Source organism: Pteropus medius, unplaced genomic scaffold, assembly GCF_902729225.1.
Source record: "Pteropus medius unplaced genomic scaffold, Ma_sr-lr_union100, whole genome shotgun sequence".
Lineage (NCBI taxonomy): Eukaryota > Metazoa > Chordata > Mammalia > Chiroptera > Pteropodidae > Pteropus > Pteropus medius.
This window is the reverse complement of record NW_024344253.1, coordinates 3,559,910-3,577,859: the sequence shown is the minus strand read 5'-3', so window position 1 is coordinate 3,577,859 and position 17,950 is coordinate 3,559,910. Positions and strand designations below refer to the sequence as shown.

At 35.7% G+C, this 17,950-nt stretch overlaps 1 protein-coding gene across 2 annotated transcripts in view; it reads right to left on the bottom strand.

The window, feature by feature from the left end:
- The window catches only part of PALMD (palmdelphin), a 42,724-nt gene extending 24,797 nt beyond the window's left edge, over nucleotides 1–17,927 (bottom strand). Inside the window, exons 1-2 of one of the 2 annotated variants that reach the window (XM_039869553.1) lie at nucleotides 17,516–17,927; nucleotides 3,702–3,782 (exon numbers count right to left, since the gene is read on the bottom strand). In XM_039869553.1, coding sequence (XP_039725487.1) covers nucleotides 3,702–3,782; nucleotides 17,516–17,560 — 126 coding nt within the window. In that variant the 5' untranslated portion in view covers nucleotides 17,561–17,927. The remainder of the gene's footprint in view (nucleotides 1–3,701; nucleotides 3,783–17,515) is intronic. The other variant, XM_039869554.1, reaches the window with a different exon arrangement.
- Nucleotides 17,928–17,950: the final 23 nt, after the last annotated feature.

The following is a 17,950-nucleotide window of genomic DNA, read 5'->3' as shown; positions in this document are numbered from 1 at the left end:
GTTTGAAAACCACTAAATTGGGTAACGACCTCATCAATCCAAGTCATCATATTTGTGTTGGTCTTTTAGAGTTTCCAGTACATGCACGAGCAATTTGTAGCCAGAGATTCTTGCCACCAGTATTCTCTTAACTCTCAATTACAGCTGTTTAGCTCTTTGCAAAAATGACTTCCCATAGACACAGTAAATATTAATAAAGTTCAGGATTTATCTCCTGAGGTCAAAGATGTGAAGAAAATCTTAATATATCAGCATTGTAAGAATTCACCTTGATTTTAATTTATTTTTATTTGATGGAATGTGATGATAGCTAATGTATAGTAAAGAAGACAGTTGACACCTATCAAAGGAAATTACAGTCCTTACAAACCACCCAGAGAAATAGTTTCAGTCATTTACATCCATATCTCTATAAGAATCACTCAGATGAGACAGTCTTATGATGCTGGGTTGTAGAGGACAGAGAATGAGACTTGTGATGTGATTATGTTAACTTAAGGCTACATTCTTGGTCCTTAGTCTTGTTAGGAATAAGAATAATTTTCACGTTAGCCTTATAAAACTTTGTTCATAATTCACGAATTGTCATTTATCTCTGGCAGAGAACTCTTCGCATCTAAACATAAAATATATAATTTGGATGTGCAATCAAAATGATATAGTACTATTGCATATTATAGCAATCACGGCAGTTATTTTGCTTTTATGTCACATTTAGACTTGTGACTTATTATATGAGGTCATGAATATAATTAAATCTATTTCGCAACAATGACATTCATAATAAAAAACCATATTAACTAAATCAATATATAAGTGGCATGTAGGTAATAGATCTTTAGGCAGTTTTTTAGAGAAAGTTGTCTGAAAGCACTTCTACATTCTACACAACAGTTACAGTAGACTTTAGGAATAAATGAGTATTTCATACCATGAATTAAATAGACTCTCAGCAAAGAAACATCTTCTAGGTTGAGTGTATTTTGTGTTTCTCGGTGGCATCAGATTGTGACTATGACACTAGGCAAGAAGATCTATAGTGCAAAAATCTCAGAAATATTTGAAAGTTAAAATGCTAATAATGTTCCTGGAAAACCCAGCATGAATTTGGTGCGATTGTCAGGATACAGAGCTAAAGAATATCAGAGTGAGTTACTACAACTGTTTTGAAATGTACGTCCTACTGATACAGAAGTACTTTCTATATGTTTGCGTTTGTGTTGTTTAAAGTAGATGGTTGAAGTATAATGAGATAGTTTGCAATCAGAAAAGTTGTGAGGGTGTTCACTGGAGAGGGGACCAATGGATGAAGAAAAAAATAAAAGAAAGACTGGTAACTGTAGAGGCCAACAGAGCTTTCTTGGCTTGGTGAACATATTTCGAAATCGATTTTTAAAATTCTACACATTTTGAAACTTGTTTTGGAATTATGCCTCGTTGCTTTTTTTGGATAGCCAATCATTTTCTTCAAAGCTTGGAAGAATGTGTGCTATTGAAATAGCCATTCTTTCCTCTATGTTCCCTTTGCAGTTTTTACCTCATATATAGTGTTCATCACAGTAGGAACGCCATTATAATTTATGTGTCAGTTACCATTTTAAGGACACAGACCGAACTTTATTTTATATTCTTAGTGTCTGGCTTAGTACTTTGTACATAATAGGTGCTTAAGAAATAGTTTATTGATGAAAAGGCCCTGTGTGCTCCTATATAAATTCTACTTATCAGTTAAGGGTCAGCTTAAATCCCACACCTTTAACAAAACCTTCTATGACCATCGCAGAATAAATAATTACTGCTTATACTCATATTTAAATTTAAAAAACCATCATTTAACTTGTCCTAATTATTTATTTAATTTAAAACTTCCCATGAGGTTGCAGGCAGAAGCGCTAAAGTCCTCTAGGGTCAGTGGTGGTCTCTATGGTATTAATATGCAAATTAGGAAAAGGGGCAGTTTCCCACACCCACCCCTTTGGGTCAGTGCACAACTTGGGAAGGTAGACGGCACCTTTGTGCAGAGAAAAAGAAACTACATCCTCTAGGCAGAAGCAGCCCTGTGCCAGGGTGCAGCAGCCTATGGGAGTGTGGGCAGGATTTCAGTACCCATCTGTCGGGTAACTTTATGCAGTGCACTATCTGCACAACTGTGTACAGCAGTCTAAAGAATAATGAACGCTGGGATTGGATTGAATTAGAAGAGATCTCCTGGGTTCCCGAAAGCAAATCTATAGGGAAGATCATGTCCTACTTTTTGCGCTGTTTTGGCAATTACTGAAATGAAGTACCACCTTAGTAATGGACCTTTCAGTGTGTCAGAGTTTTCCTGTGTGAAACTTACTTCCTAAAACGAACTGAGGAGATATTTAAACCTTTTATTCTGTTGCCAGCTCTACTGTTGTTTAGCTACCCATTCTGCAGTAATATCAATTGCTGAATGCTAGAGAGCTCTCAGTTTACTCAGAAGCAGTAATTTGTTCACTATGAGACCAAAATCATGTGCAAATTGTGTGTGTGTGTGCATGTGTGTGTATGAGAGAGAGATAGAGAGAGAGAGTGCAAATGCATAAGCACTGATCTGGGAGTTAGAAATGGCCTATCTCAAAAATTGCTATCTATTTGACTTTGACTTCATTTGAGTTGCACTTAAATGACTTGGTAAAATTTGTTTTTATGTCATTGATTTTTCTGGGAGTGCACACTGCCTTTCTTGGCTATGTCCACTACTCCTGAAAATTCAGTACGACATACTGTAAGGATAGCAGGCTAACTACGCTTTGAAATGATTCATCAAATGTTGGAAATGTCAGTTTGGATAGGAGCAAAGACACAAACAGAATCCAGAGCACTGAGGCTAACTAAAATTGTAAATTATGTTTCTGCTCAGAATTTTTTTCTTTATCCAGCAGAAAGATGGGTCTAGCTGAATTTGGCAAATTTAACTAACATCAGTTTGTGAATCCCACAGGCATGTGGTATTGTTTCATTGAGGGATTCACCACATCTGTTGATAGCAGCCTTGCCACAGAAGTAGTTTCCTGCTTGGGCCTGTTCAAAAGGAGCTCCTGTTTGTCACTTGGTTACATCCTGTGACTAAGCTATGTAATAAAATGTTAAAACTCAGTGTTTTAATTATAAAGTGACCACACCCATGGAAGATGTAAAGTCTGATTTTTAAAATGGAGGTTTATTTTTGATTATGATCTCATGTTCTGTCAAAACAAAATAAAACAAAAACCTGAATCATATTGAGACAGCCTTGGATTCATTGCACTGAGTTTTTAAATGCAAGCATCCTTGACCAGGCCAGACAGTGTCTGTTCCGCACCCCTTGGGGGAAAGGCTGCCCTTTTATTGATTTCAAAAGGGACTTCCTAGCTAGACTTGCTCCCTAAAATGTTAAACAAGAATATATTCAGGGCCAAATGATCAAGGCTGAATTTTCAAAGTTATCCAAGAAAATGAAGAAATTCAGTAATAAAGGCTAAAAATAATGTTTTCAACTTTCCATATGTTTTCAGAAGGTACTCATCTCATATGCAAATATTACTAGCTTGTTGGCTTCCCCTATGGTTATTAGGGTGTTAGTAGAACTTTGCTGAAATATTTTCCTTCCTAAAGCATCTTTACTATTGAAATTTGAGTGCTATCAGGATATCTGAATTCAGAATCATTAAAATGAAATGAAAGACATAAATTACCTTCAAATGCTGGTGCTTTAGTTTTTCTTCCTCTATTTTCAGACGCTTCTGTGAGATTTCTTCTTGTATTTTTCTTTTATCCTGAAATAAAAAAGTTCTGGCATAATCTATTTTTTCAATTTGCTTAAATATGTTTTCTTGGGGCTATTGTCATTATCAAATGGCTGGCCGGCAATATGCTCTTGGCATTGGTATGAAGCTGCTTTGGAAACTCCTATTTCAAAGCAAAGGAGAGCAAAGTGAGACATTCAAAGCATTTTACTGATGGAAAATGACACAAGGTGCTTTTCCAAAGAGAACTTAAAAATACTTCAGTGCTTTTCCTTCCCTTCTCCCCTATTCTATTTTCCCTGTTAGCCCAGCAAGATTGAGCTCCTGAGTGATGCAATGGAATAAATGAAGTTTAAGGAAGGAGTTTGAAATAGGCATGAGGAAAACTTGTGAGGAGAGAGACTGTTCCTGGCAAGAAGCTGAAGAATAAAGGTCTGTTAGTTTGGGAAAACAGGATAGACTCCAGAGCATTAGAAGCTAGAAAGTGGGACTGTTTCCTCTTTGTATAACTTGCTATGGGAAGACAGAGGAAAAAAGGGATCAGATAATGCTTGTTGACACTAAGAAAGCTTTTTGCTGATGCATCCTTGGACAAAATTCTTAACTTCTCTGTGCCTCAATGACCTCATCTATAAAATGTGGATAATAAAACTACTTCATAAGATATGAACATTAAATGAGCTAATATATGTAAAAGTTTCTAGAATAGTACATGATGCATAATACCCTATAAGTATTTGTTTCATAAAATTAAGTAAATAAACACATAACCTGTTAATCACACAGAAAGCAACACACTAGTTCTGATAATGCTTCTATTGGCTTGAAATGTTTTAGAGATTTCCCCCCTGGAATTGTTTGAGATATTTTACTAGCTATGCAAAAAAGTCCCTATTTCCTTATTTTATTTTATTTTTTTACCAGATATGACATTATCCTCCATCTTATTTATAAGAATTGATTTTAAATTGGCTTTCAAAATTGAAAACTCCCAAAGCACAAAAATTTGTTACCAATGAAGACATCTAAAAGAATCTGAAGTAGGCTTGGAAGGTAATTTAGAAAGAAGAGTTCCAAAAATATTTGATAACATTATTGAAATAAATGCATGGCTTCCTGATGTGACTACTTTGAAGATAAAATTCTTTTTTGATGCATAAGTTCAGGGACATTTGTTGAAGAAAAGCAACATGTTGTTCTCCAACTTTGTCATGTTTTCCTTTGTGTGTAAGATGACTGTATAACTTCACCGGTATTACTTTTTAAATTCCATAAACAGCTCTTTTGGGGGGAAAAAATAGCTAGGCAACAAGCATAGGTCTCCAGAATCATTTCTTTTCTTTGGATAAAATCTGGTCATTAGAAATAAAAACAACTGAAAACTTGTGAATCAGTTCTCTATCTAGAGGTTCTTATTGAGCAACTATTAGTAATATTTTAAATTTATTGTACCAAAACATTTGATAAGTTTTTATAGACATTGTTTTACTTAATAGTCATAATTAGAAATATATATTGTAACATTTCACTTAATAGTCATAATTATAAAGACACTTTGTAATAATTTTTATTTTACAAAAGAAATGCAAGTTTAGGGAGTTAACTAACTAATTCAAGCTCTTACAATTTATAAATAGCGGAATCAGGATTTGAACCCAGACAATTTGAGTTCAGCTTCCACCCTCTTAACTAATTAACTACACCATTTCCCTGAGTGAGAAATTATTCCAGCTTCTCACAGCTTCCCTCATTGTCCTCTCCATCATGAAATACTGTAGCCTGGAGGCAGCACCAGCACAGCCAGCAGCAGGAGAAGGGCCTCTCATTAAAAGGGATCACATTTTTAGCTCCTTGCATGCTGGTATGTAACCATCGACCTCTTTCCATGGATAGCCTATAGAGAAGAGCACAAATGTATGTGTGACAGTAACCACTGAATGCAGCAATGCCTCCTCATCCTTGTCAATAGCCAGTTTGGGCTGGTTTCATCTCGGGGTTTACAATAAGGTAATGAAAACTATGGCTAGAGGTAGGGTGTCTCAAGTGTTTTGGCAACACGAAGCTTAGAGAAAGTTGCTAGGGAATATCAATGTTTTGTCACTCAGAGGTTATGTGATGCCTCTCTCTACCTCAGTTTAGGTAGTTAAGAAGCTAATTTTATAACATATAAGGCATGATTATATTTTAAGATAGGAGCACTTTTTCCTTATATTTATCAACAGCAAGTTATTATCCTGCCAAATTTCATGGGAATATAAGCAACACTGAAAAATAATATGACAATAATTTAGTTTCGATGTGACAGAATAAACTATAAGTCAACCTTAAATTGTATATCTAGTTCTATTGTTAAAATGCCAAAAGTTATCATAGCCAGCTAATTCCTTCTCAATTCATTATGAGACAAATAAATGTGAAATACCACCTGCTTCCTAAAATTTCCACAGAATCTCGAGCATCTCTGTAGACACTTGTTGTGACCTGGCACATCAGATATTTGTTAATGTTAACCACTATTTATAACATATTTCTGTTTATTTCTTCAATGTTGAACAAACAAAGACTTTTTGTTCAATGGACAATTGCTTAGATTTTCAGTTGTCTGGCAGAATTTTTTAGCAATTGACACCCATTAATAAGCTAATATAAAATGCCTGAATCTGTCAAGAAGATAGGATTGATCCTGAGTTATTTCATTATTAATTTATCCAATATTTAGCTACTTATATATAAATGCTGTGTTCAAGGTGACATTAGGAGATGTGCGATGTTTAAAATTATTTAGAAGTAGATATTTTCACCAAGGAGCTTACGTTCTCATGAAGAAAGAAAATTATTGATATAAGTAACTCTAGTCTAAGAAATGAAGTGATAAATGTCATTACTAAGGCACAAGTAAGATACTTTGAGAGGTGAGGGGAGGCAGGGAGAGGTTGTTTCTAGCTGATGTAGTCAGGAGAGGTTTTGAAGTAACAAGTGAGTACAATATGCTGGGTGGTTGCTGAAGCTGGGTGGATGGGCATTCAAATTAAGGGCTCAATGTGAGCAGAGGCCTGAAGTAGAAAATCAGGACATTATTTGGAACAGCAAGTCTGGACTTTAAGTTGCCATAAAGGGAGGAATGGGAAATATAAGAATAACAGGATTAGGCTAAATCCTCAGTAGACAATATTGAATGGTAGGACAAGAGGTTTGAAATTTGTTTTGTATTGAGATAGAGAGTAATGTAAGGTTGTCAGAGAGGGAAGAGTGATAGAATTAAAGCCATGTTTTAGGAAGTTAAATATACCTCATTGTGTAGTGGATATTGAAGGAGGAGAACTTAAGGGGGATAGTTAGGCTATGGCTCATATATAAGACCGTGAGAGCTTGAACAAGAGGAAGTAGAGGGTGTGGATGTCAGAGATATGAAGGAGTTTAATCGGCAGGACTTGGCAACTGATGACATATGGGTGCAAGAGAGGAAGAGATCAAATCAGCACACAGAGCTTTTATGCCAAGGCATATAGGATTGCAGAATCACTAATAGAAATAGGAAATTCAGGAGAAGGAAGAAAGATTTTGAGAGGAAAGGTGGTGGATTCATACCAAGTTTGAGGAGATTCTGGGACAACCAAGTGGAGTTATCTGATAGGCAGTTGAAATGTCGAATGGAGAGAGATCAGAAGAGGGGTCAGAGCTAGAAATGAAGATGGGGGAATTTTGGAAGGGATAGCTGAGGCCAGGAAACTATGTCAGAACATGACAGGAGACATTTTTATGAAAAGAAAAAGAGAATTAAGGAGAGATCCTTCATGAGGTATTTATATTTAAGAGTATGGGAGGAAGGGAACCCATATGGAATTTTGTTTTGGGGTCAATCAGATATTATTTATAATAGCACTTGGTGAATAGAGCTAACTCAATCAGTCAAATGGTTTCGGATTCGTTCTGCTAGATGATCTCATGACTTTGTGATTAGCTTTCTGACATTTTTATTGTTTAAGGTCTCAACAGAACAATACTAGACACTGCTTATTTGAACTTAAATACTTCCAACAATGTGAAGCTTCCTCCTGATGTGCAAATAATGGTAACCTTGAAGACAGGGATATACTAACACAATATTCCTAGCAGAGAATTCCAGGCATAGGTAGAGGTTTACTAGATTTCAATGAAAACAGATTTAAAAATTCTTGAAAAAAATCTTGAAAAATTCCTTAAAAAGATCTCATAAAAAAGACAAACCTATCAAGAGGAAAGATAGATGATGAATCATGGGCAATTTACAAATGGAAACATAGATACACAATTACAAATGATCTCAGATAAGAAGAAAAGCAAATTACTATAAACAAAACCAAAACAAATTGTTTAATATCACTAGGAGTGCCCCAATGAGCTCATGAAACCAAGAATGAAGATAAGCAGGTGGTACCTATTTATAATAATGTAAATAAGGTAAAAATCCAGGGTGATATAAAGATGTGAAGCATGTGAAAGACACTGAGGGCACAAAAAGCATGTGTGCATTGATAAATATATATTTAAGTTATATAGACAGCAAAAAGATAAAGGGAACAGTTAGATTACTGCCAGTCTATACATAGTATAATATTAATATAACAGATAAATTAGAACTTCTATTTTCTTTCATATTTTTGATTAAGGAGAATAATCTTGATTTTGGAAAGGGTAGAACAAATATGCACACAGGGATACCAAAGCCCAAGCGAAAATAGAGCTGCTCAGACTCTGATGGGCTTCATTTCAGGGAACAGAAAAATTTATAAACATGACAGAAAAATATTGTCCAGCAATCTTGGAATTTGGGGTGAAGAGGTTTCGAAAAGCATAAAAGTGGCAAATTTTCTGAAGAGGGAAAAAGGAGAATTGTGCATATTTAACGACTGTTGATCTTATTGGTTAATCTTTGGAAAAACTGTGGAAGGAATTATTAAATAGCGTATTTAGACAAGGAATGTCTAGGAGGTGACACTTGATTATTAAAAACAAAGCATTTAGAAAACTATTTTTTTTGCTTAATTTTTCAAGATCTGCAGATGATGAAGATTATGATGGTTGTTAATAATAACTAACATTTATTAAGACCTTTTTATATGTTAGGAATTACTTAAAGCACTTAAATCTATCAATTTATTTAATCTTGACCAAATTTCTATGAAGTCAGGGCCGTGTTTATTCTCATTATGTAGGTGAAGAAACTGTTTTTAATACCTTTTATTATCTGAGATATAGTAATTATGCATCCATATTTTCTTCCAGTTTTTAATCTAACTTAATTTATTTTATAAATATATTAATTTATGCTGAGAACCAAATGTTTTCCCAAATTTTTAACTAATCTGAACTTTATCAAAAAATTCTTTCCTATCGATTCACTTTTTTTTTTTCATTTACTAGTGTATTACTTAGTGACTTTCATCATTTACAAATTTCTTAATGTACATAGGGTCTATATAGTTTCTTTAATTATTGATTTTGGTACTAATACTACACAATTTGGGTTATATACCAATGAAGTACATTAGCATTTCATTGGGCAAGTTTTCCTTGATTGCTCTTATCTAAAATGTCTTGATTAGTAGCAGGAGTTTATTTTTTCCAGTTAGACTTTGAAATCATTTCGTTGAATTCCAGTAGGAACAAAACTAAAAACTCAACCAGTTTCTTAACCCTCCTAACTTTCACCAAACCAAAAAGACCAACTAACCAACCAATCACCCAACAAACCAACCAATCAACCAAGCAAACATACACTCTGATGGAATTTTAAAAGTTATTCTTAATAGTAATTATCATTGTTCAGAGACAATCAGAGATCAATAGTATTATACTATATATGGTTTATGTCTGTGTGATATAGTGCATATAAAATTGGAATTATTTTTTATGTGGTTAGTAATCTGAATTATTTCTTTTAAAATATCATGAACATAATAATTATATACCATATCATTAAATATTATTCTAAATTATTTTTAATGGCTGAATATTATTCCATTATATACATGTTTGTATATATATGTACCATATTTATTCAGCTAATTCCAATTTTTGGACATTGAGTTTGCTTCCACTTTTGTACTATAAGAAATGACTCTGGTATGTTATGAACATCTTAAGAGTCCATCTTCGTGTACATCTCTTATTTTTCTTTAGTATAAGTTCCTTGTTAATGAAATTCTAGGTCAAAGGATAAAACAGTTTTTGAGTTTTCTTACACCAATTGCCAAATTGTCCTGTTTTAACAATTTCATGCTGCTACCAGCCCCAAATAAGAATGCTTCCTTACAGATTTTGATTGGGACTGCATTAAAAATTAAAGTAAATTTGGAAATATATGACAACGTTTTTGTATTCAAACTTTACTTCAGGGAGTGATGTGCCTTTCCAGACATATATTATATTGCTTAGTAAAGTTTCATTGTATAAATCCTGCACATTTCCTTAGTAGGTACAAAAGTACAAAAGTGTCTTCATATAATTCTTGCACATTTCCTTAGAAGGATTATTTTTAAGGTTTAACAATTTTTAAAAATTTTTGTAGCTGTTAAGGAATGGGATATTTTCACATTACATTTTCTGACTAATTGTTTTTCAATAAGCTATTGATTTTTGTATATTCATTGTGTATCTGACTAGTTTACTAAGCTTTCAAGTTAATTCTTGTCTTTAGAGACACTAAAGCTGAAGGCAAAGGAGTTTATTAACTTTCCTGAGTCATGTAATTGGTTTAGTGTTGGAATTGGTGTGGAACCTAATTTTTTATAACTCCAAAGATGGTGCTTTTTATACTATAGATTATTTCTTCCCAAATCTGTCAGTAGAATTACAATTACCAAAACAGGAGATATTATAGCACTAGGGACTCTCTCATGGTCAGAGTGTTTTGTTTGACTCTCAGCGCCAAATTTTAAGAGTAACACTGATATTTTGGAGAGTGTCTAGAATGAGCCTGTGATCTGAAAAATGGTCAAAATTCAGAAAATGAAGCTGTATGGCTTCAATGGCTAAAGTCACAATGACTGGGTAGAAGTTAAAGGAAACCGGATTCTAGCACATTATGTCAAAATTCATAACACAGAGAGCTGTTTTCAAGTGGAATGGGTGTTTTGGGCAATACCGATCCACCTGATATTGGAAGTATTTAAGGAGAAGTTGGGTGAGTGTCTCTTCAGCACAGTATAGTGAAGATGGGAAAGTAGACAAAGAAATCTCTAACTTTCTCCTGGTGTTATGCTTATTTCTGCTTTGAAATACCCTAATTTTTAAGTTAGCCATGAGAATTGGATGTGGCTGTCATTCCTACTTGAGGAGTAAGTTAAAAAGCATATCTTTCCTACATCTCATCTTATTCAATAATTTTAGTCTTCTTTCCTAACTTTACAATAAATTCGAATGGATCTCTAAATAGATCCCAGTTCATATTTTACACTTTCATTCCTTCGTCTCTCTTTTTTCACTTGTTTTAATGAATAGTGACAAAACCAAACCAAACAAGGATAAACAATAAACACAAAACAAATCCCTGAATAATCAAGGGGTGATGGTAACTTGGCCGCATCTTCAGTAGAGAAAAATGTTAGCATGCTAGGTAATCATTAGTTTCTCCTCATTTTCAGCTTGATGGTACTCGTTCATTCACTCATTCTTGATGTGTTTTTATTTTTTATTTTTATTTATTTATTTTTTTGTGCCCCAGATAGTGTTGAGCTCAGTGTTGGGAGCTGTGAGAGATGCAAAGATGTCTGTGCCTTAAACCTTGGCTGGAGGGAAGAGACTGTGTGATGGAGGTGGGATGGGGAGAAGGTAACAAGGCTTAGAATATGGGATGCTTTGATCCCGTCCCAAATGCCTCTAAAATGGTGTTGCTTTCTTTCCTTTTCTACTTCTACTCCTTGCTCACTGAAGAATGGGGAAGGAGACTATAGGGGGTGAAGGACTGGTGTGGGTTAGAAAAGGTGATTAAGCGAAGCAGATCTTCCCTAGGTTCTTCTCTTTGCTCTACTTTGAACTCTATTCATAAGAGTGAAGGACAGAAATATGCGGAAGTTCTGGACGGGGAAGAGGTTTGTGGTTTTGATGTTGATTAGAAGTTGTTATGATGTTGTGGCCAGAAATCTGACAAACAGAAGAATGGATTCAAGTCCTACTATTTAATTCCTTAACTTTTCTTGGTCTTAGCTTTTCTACCTATAAAATGGGAATGAGAACATCTGCTTTTGAAAATACCCATAGGACTATTTGGACAAATGAGATAATGTAAACGTTTTTATTTTTATTTTTTAAAGCCTAAATGTTATGTAATAATAGGTGCTGTTATTATTATTTTTAATCTCAGAATTATTTTGCTTAAGAGATATTCTTTATAGTCTAGATTTGTTAACATAGATTGATTTTGAATAGCTGTTGTAGCTCATTTTAATATGTCTCATCACCCTATATTAATCACCGACTCAGTTGCATATTGAAAACTTGGTGGTTAAGACAGAAGCCAGTTTCGATTTCCATTCAGAGCTTCAGAGGATAACCTGGTCCCATGTCTTAAATGGCTTGACTAAATCTACTCAGTGACCAGAGTTTTACGTAAAAACTCTAAGGACAGATTTAACTCAAATGCTCCTATGCTGTCTTAGGAAATTCGACACCCCTCCCCCGCCCAGGGCTCCTGATGAGGGGACTTGAGGCAGTGCATTTTCCCAAAATGACTCCACTGCCATTTAAATGAAATGTTCTTATTTTACTTTAAGAGAAGCTGCTGTTTGAGACTGGTGATTGGAAGTTTCAGCACTGAACTATGCTGTACTTGTTTAGACACTAGTTAGATTCTGATTTGTTTCAATCACAGTTTTGTAAAGAAGCAGTTTTCCCTTTTGATCATCTGCTCTTGTTCAGAAAGTTCATGGGGATCGTCATCAGTAGAGGGCTTTGTGAAGTAGCATTATCATTCTGTAGCACACTGGAAAAACCTCCCACTGTTATCAAAATGCAGTTTCCTTAATAAGCTATCGAAATTGTTATACCTCATCACATGGTCGGTCTCCTTTGTGGGTGGGCTATTATGTTTGGCAAAGATATGTGGCAAAGCACATTTGTTTGAAGAACAGTTTTTTTTTTCCCCCCTCTGGAAGAAACATGTAATCTCAGTACAGCACTGTGGAAAATTGTGCAGAGGCTTTATTGTTTGAATATTCTGGCATATTTAGCAGATTCCTACATCTCCATGTACCATCTTTGTGTGAATGTCTTTGAATGGCCATGGCAAATTGGGAATTCTTCCTGTAACTTTGTCTTAACCATGAGGTTCACTAGAACAATGGTGCATTATGCATTCTTTCAGCCACTGTTCCTTTAAGAAGTCTTCAGAGCTCTAAATAATACAATGATCCAAACACACGTTAACGTAGACAGTTAGTCAAGATCCAGACTGGCTTGCTCTTGTTTTCACTCTCTTATTTGTATAGGTGAAATGAGGAGGAAAAAAATGTTTATTGCTGGCCTGGGAAATAGAAGTAGGGCTGACATCTTGGGCATGTGACCTGTGAAATCATACAAGACACCAGGCTCAGAAGGGCCCAGCACTCAATTTAATGCTCTGCTGTTACCATCTTGATATTTTAAATACTTTTTGAACAAGGCTCCCCACATTTTCATTATGTCTTGGGCCCCACGAATTCTGTAGCAGGTCCTGCTTTTGATCATTAACTGTCTTATTAACTGTTAGAAGATCTCAGGTATTGACAAAAAGGAGACGAAGTGACAGGCAACACATGCTAAAGAGATAACTAGAACCTGCGTGTTTATGTTATTGTTTTAATATTAGTCTTTGCATTGGGTGGATTTCTGTTTTCTGTAAAAACTTTCTGCCTTCTAAATTCCTGTTTACAAGTCTAGAGAAAATTCTTTGTCAGTGGAAAGAAATAGGGAGTGGATCTGGGGAAATGTGAGAGCTCCTCATTATTTTGCATCACAAGCAGCTTTGGCCGACAAATCTGGCTCTGTTGCTCAAATTCCAATGTCAGGACTTTCTGTGGCTCCTTTCCAAATGGAGTCAGTCCTAGCAGGTGTTTGCTCTTGTGATTATTATGATTGACTAAGTTTGGACAGAGCTCACCTCTTTGACATCTGTGCTCAAATGTCACTCTTCTATGAGCCCATCCTGAGCACTCTACTGCAAATTGCAACCCACTCTCATCCTACTCCTGACGCTCCTGATTCTCCTCTTTCTTTTCCTTTAAATGCATAAGGCTCGGCATGTAGTAGATGCTCAATTAATTGAATAAAAAAATGAGAGAATGAGTTGATAACACACATTCCTACCAGTTACAGGTAAACTTTATGAAAGTAAAAATGTCAGCCTTATTCTTACCCCTTTTCACCCCAGCTGGCTCTGTTCTCTGAAAATCGATTCTAGTTCTCAGAATTCTTCTGATCTCGCCCCGGAAACTAGTACTAGCCAGCTTGAGATCTAGGGGTTTTCCAGTCTGAGTCTCCCATGTTATTTAGTAACAGTATTTCCTAACCTCACAGTAGGAATGGAGATAAGATAATGTGTTCCTTGTGGAGGAGGATGTCAAGAGCATATGGAATACTACTAATCCTTAGGGGATCTTTGTATTTCCAAGGGGAATTCACCTGGGCCTTTTCCTTGTTCTTGAGTGTGGGCCATGTTTACTTCCAGAGAGGGACTGTGCAGAGGAAACTGTCAGCGCTTCATTCCACTCTCCCTGAGAATGCTGCAGACGTTGGTATTGTCAGTTCCAGGAATATAAAAAGTGAATTTCAAATTACTAGTCTACCTCAATAGCTCTTCATTTGCATAAAAATCAGCTATTTGTTAAAATACTAACTTGAAAAGAGCCTCAAGAGACTTTTTAATATAAGTAATATTTAATCAGTTTGAAGTAATGCTGTTTTTGAGTTATAGTTGAAACCTGAACTCTTTAGTTAAGAAATTCTTTGACCACTAATTTAGTAGGGGTAGAGTTGGTACATGGATAAGGTAATGAAGGAGGAACATGAGAGTAATGTAAACTAGAATCCATATGTAGTACACCCAGACTGAAATACTATCTTCTAAACAGTCATTTCTGTGTACTTTTATAATTTTGTCTTCATTCTCTTTGAGAGGACTTCTGACTAATCTAAAATTCAATTTACTGATATGAGAAATGAATGGCACCAACACAGTAATTTAGTTTGCAGTTTGAGAATCTAAGTGCCACATTCTATCTACTTATTGTGTTTAATTCCTTTTTTTTTTTTTTTTTTAAAAAAAGAAGAGGAACAAGAAGACTGGCACTTGGTCTGTCAAGTTACAGGCATATACATTTGTTTTTTCAATTCTTTGCTGTGGAAATAATGACTTTTTGGACACTCAAAACCAGGTGGAATAAACTCAACAGGGAAAATTATTTCATTTCACAGCCAGGAATTAGAGGAATAAATTTTAATATAAAACTCAGATAGATTTTAGAGTGTAAATTTTTTTTCCCTAATAAAGAGAAGTCTGGGAGTTGCTGTGTTTGGGAACACTGAACAATTGTCTTATGATTTTGCTCTTGAAGAATGAATATAAAATTTGTTTCAGTGTAGGGCAATAAGAGAAAACAGTCAAAATGAGAAGATTGTCCACACATTTTAGTCCAGAGCATACTCTCTGGGTGCTGTGTTTTTTCATTTTCAAAGGAGGAAGGAAGATGGCTGAGGTGGCTTTCTGGGTAAGGCAAGGGTGGAGAAAGCTGGCAGTTCTCGGGAGTCCAGGAGGGAGATGACTGGATGTGTTGTTTCCATGGACACACCACTGCTCCATTTTTCCTCTAGGTGGTGACAAATGTGACTGGGCTTAGCCTGGTGACTGGTCTTAGCTAGTGGAAATTTGTTCCTATAAACTTTCCCCAATTTTCGTTCCTACAACCTTTGTACAAACATTACTTCTAAGATAGAATTACTTTGTGATCTTACTTTGGAGATTTGCTTAATTCTTTCTAATGGGATATGCTTAGGCTAATGGAATAGTTCAGAGAATTGTATTTTTTTTAATCATTGAAAAAGCACATGCCAGTATATTTAGGAACTTACGTAATCTCTTGTCTGCTTGTAAGGCATACTGACTCTTGTTCTAATATCTGTATTTGCACTTGGAACCCTTACTGAAAATTCCTAACCTTCCTGAAACTGTATGCAGTCATACCTTTAGAATGTGTGCCGCTTCAGCAAGAGTTACAAGGTGCACTGAGGGTAATAAGGGCTTAAGTGAGGGTGTGTGTCAATTCAAAAAAGAAAGCGTGGAACAATGGACTACTTATGTATTTCGTTGGATGCACTATGAATTTAGTTAATTAGCAGATAGAGACATCAGAAAAAGTGAAGCTTATGCCCACACAACTCACACAGTCGAATAAAATAACCTTTAGACAACAGCTGTAATACAAAAGGCCCACGCCAAAAACAACAGAGCAGAGCTGAGTTCCTGTCCCTTCAAGCAGGACAGCGGAACCGGTGGCTGTGCTTAACAAGGAAAAAGAACAAAACAAAACAAACAACAATCCAAACTAAAGTTTTCTGAAGAAAGGAAAATGTACTAATTAGAAGTTAGACATTTCAAAAGCATTGTCTTATGGAAAAGTGCCAACCTTTTCCATGGACTTCTGGTTCCTTACCATTGGCTGAGAAAATATTTCAACTTATTGAATCCTGTCTGGCTGGAACTGGTAAACTGTGTTTTTTAATAAAAATCCTAAATTAGGATTAGCATTATTGCTTATGCCATGGGAATTTGAAGAGCAAAGATCCTCTTACCCATCCTGATTAAGCAGCAGTTTTTAAAAAGTTATTATTTTTTCATGACAGCTAATTCCAGCAGCAGAAAATGCTGAGAAGTTGGGATGTTGATTTCCAAAGTTTCTTTTCTTAAAAAAAATTATATCATAAGTTGTAGCTAATGACAAATGATCGTGCCATAGGTTTCCAGGTTACTGCCAAGTAGAGGATTTTATAAAATTAAATTTAAAAAGCTGGATCATTTAAGAAAAAGAATTCATTTCTCACTTTGACCCTTTCCCAGAACAAACATAAAAAATGCATTATTTTCCTTCCTGGTATTAATGAAATATTTTCCAATTCCAAGGCAGTGGAAGCACTGCATTCCTGTATCAAGATCTTATTCGGTTTGTGACTTTGCTGGAAACTGATATCTTAGAATTAATCTGATACGTGATTTTACCCACTTTTCTCTTGTTTAGTGCTTAGCTTAACTGCAAGAACAGTCATTTTCATTCTGTTAGGCTTTCTGAAACACACTAACACACCAGAAATAAAAAGTTTCAAGTTGCTTGTTTTATTTCTTTTTCTTTCCCTATTTTAAAAGATTTTAACTTTTTTGGTGTATTAATTGTTTAAAGAGTTCCAAGTTGAGATTCTGTTTTTTGAACTAATGTCTGCTAAATATAAATTTAAGAACAAACTGTGTTTCTAAGGTACCCAGAAGATTAACCAAACTGCCTTAAAAGCTTCTGATTGCTGTTTAAAACGTAGGCAGAGTTTTTGCAGAAATAAAAAACATTTATTCTGTACTTAGGTTCAGAAGCCCAGGAGTTACAGAGGGTCACAAGGGTTAAGAGAGTGGCAGAGACGCGTCCATGAAGGATGACAGTTCTATTTTTCCACTTACAGGGGCTCAGCGGCAGGGGCAGCTAGCAACGTGTCTGCCGTTTCTGTAAGCAACCACCTCCATGAGTTATAACTGTATACAGACTTACTGTGATGGCCTGGAGTCTCTCCTTCACCAGCTCAGCTTCTTCCATTCTAGAAGTCAAAGACAGGCAGATGGTGAAGTAAGTCCAAAGCTACCATACAGCAAGAGCCTCCTTCGGGAGAGGAGTGGAGGTGACAGAGGAGAAGCGGGGAAAAATCCTCTCTTAGCACTGGTGGAAGAGAGCAGAAATCCCTGGCTAGGCAGGAGCGTCTCCGAGCAGATGTACAGATCAGGCCAGACAGACACATGTAATGAGGGTGTGCTGGGGAGGCAGACGCTGAGGCTGCTGGCACGGGTTGACTGACAAGTTTGAACGGCAGCGGCACAAGCCCTTTTCCTTCAGGAGCTGCCAGCTCTTTGTTGTAATGTGCACAGTTAGCAAGGCACATTTTCTTATTAACTGTTCCTTACCCAATTCATTATTTTCCAGGAGTGGCAC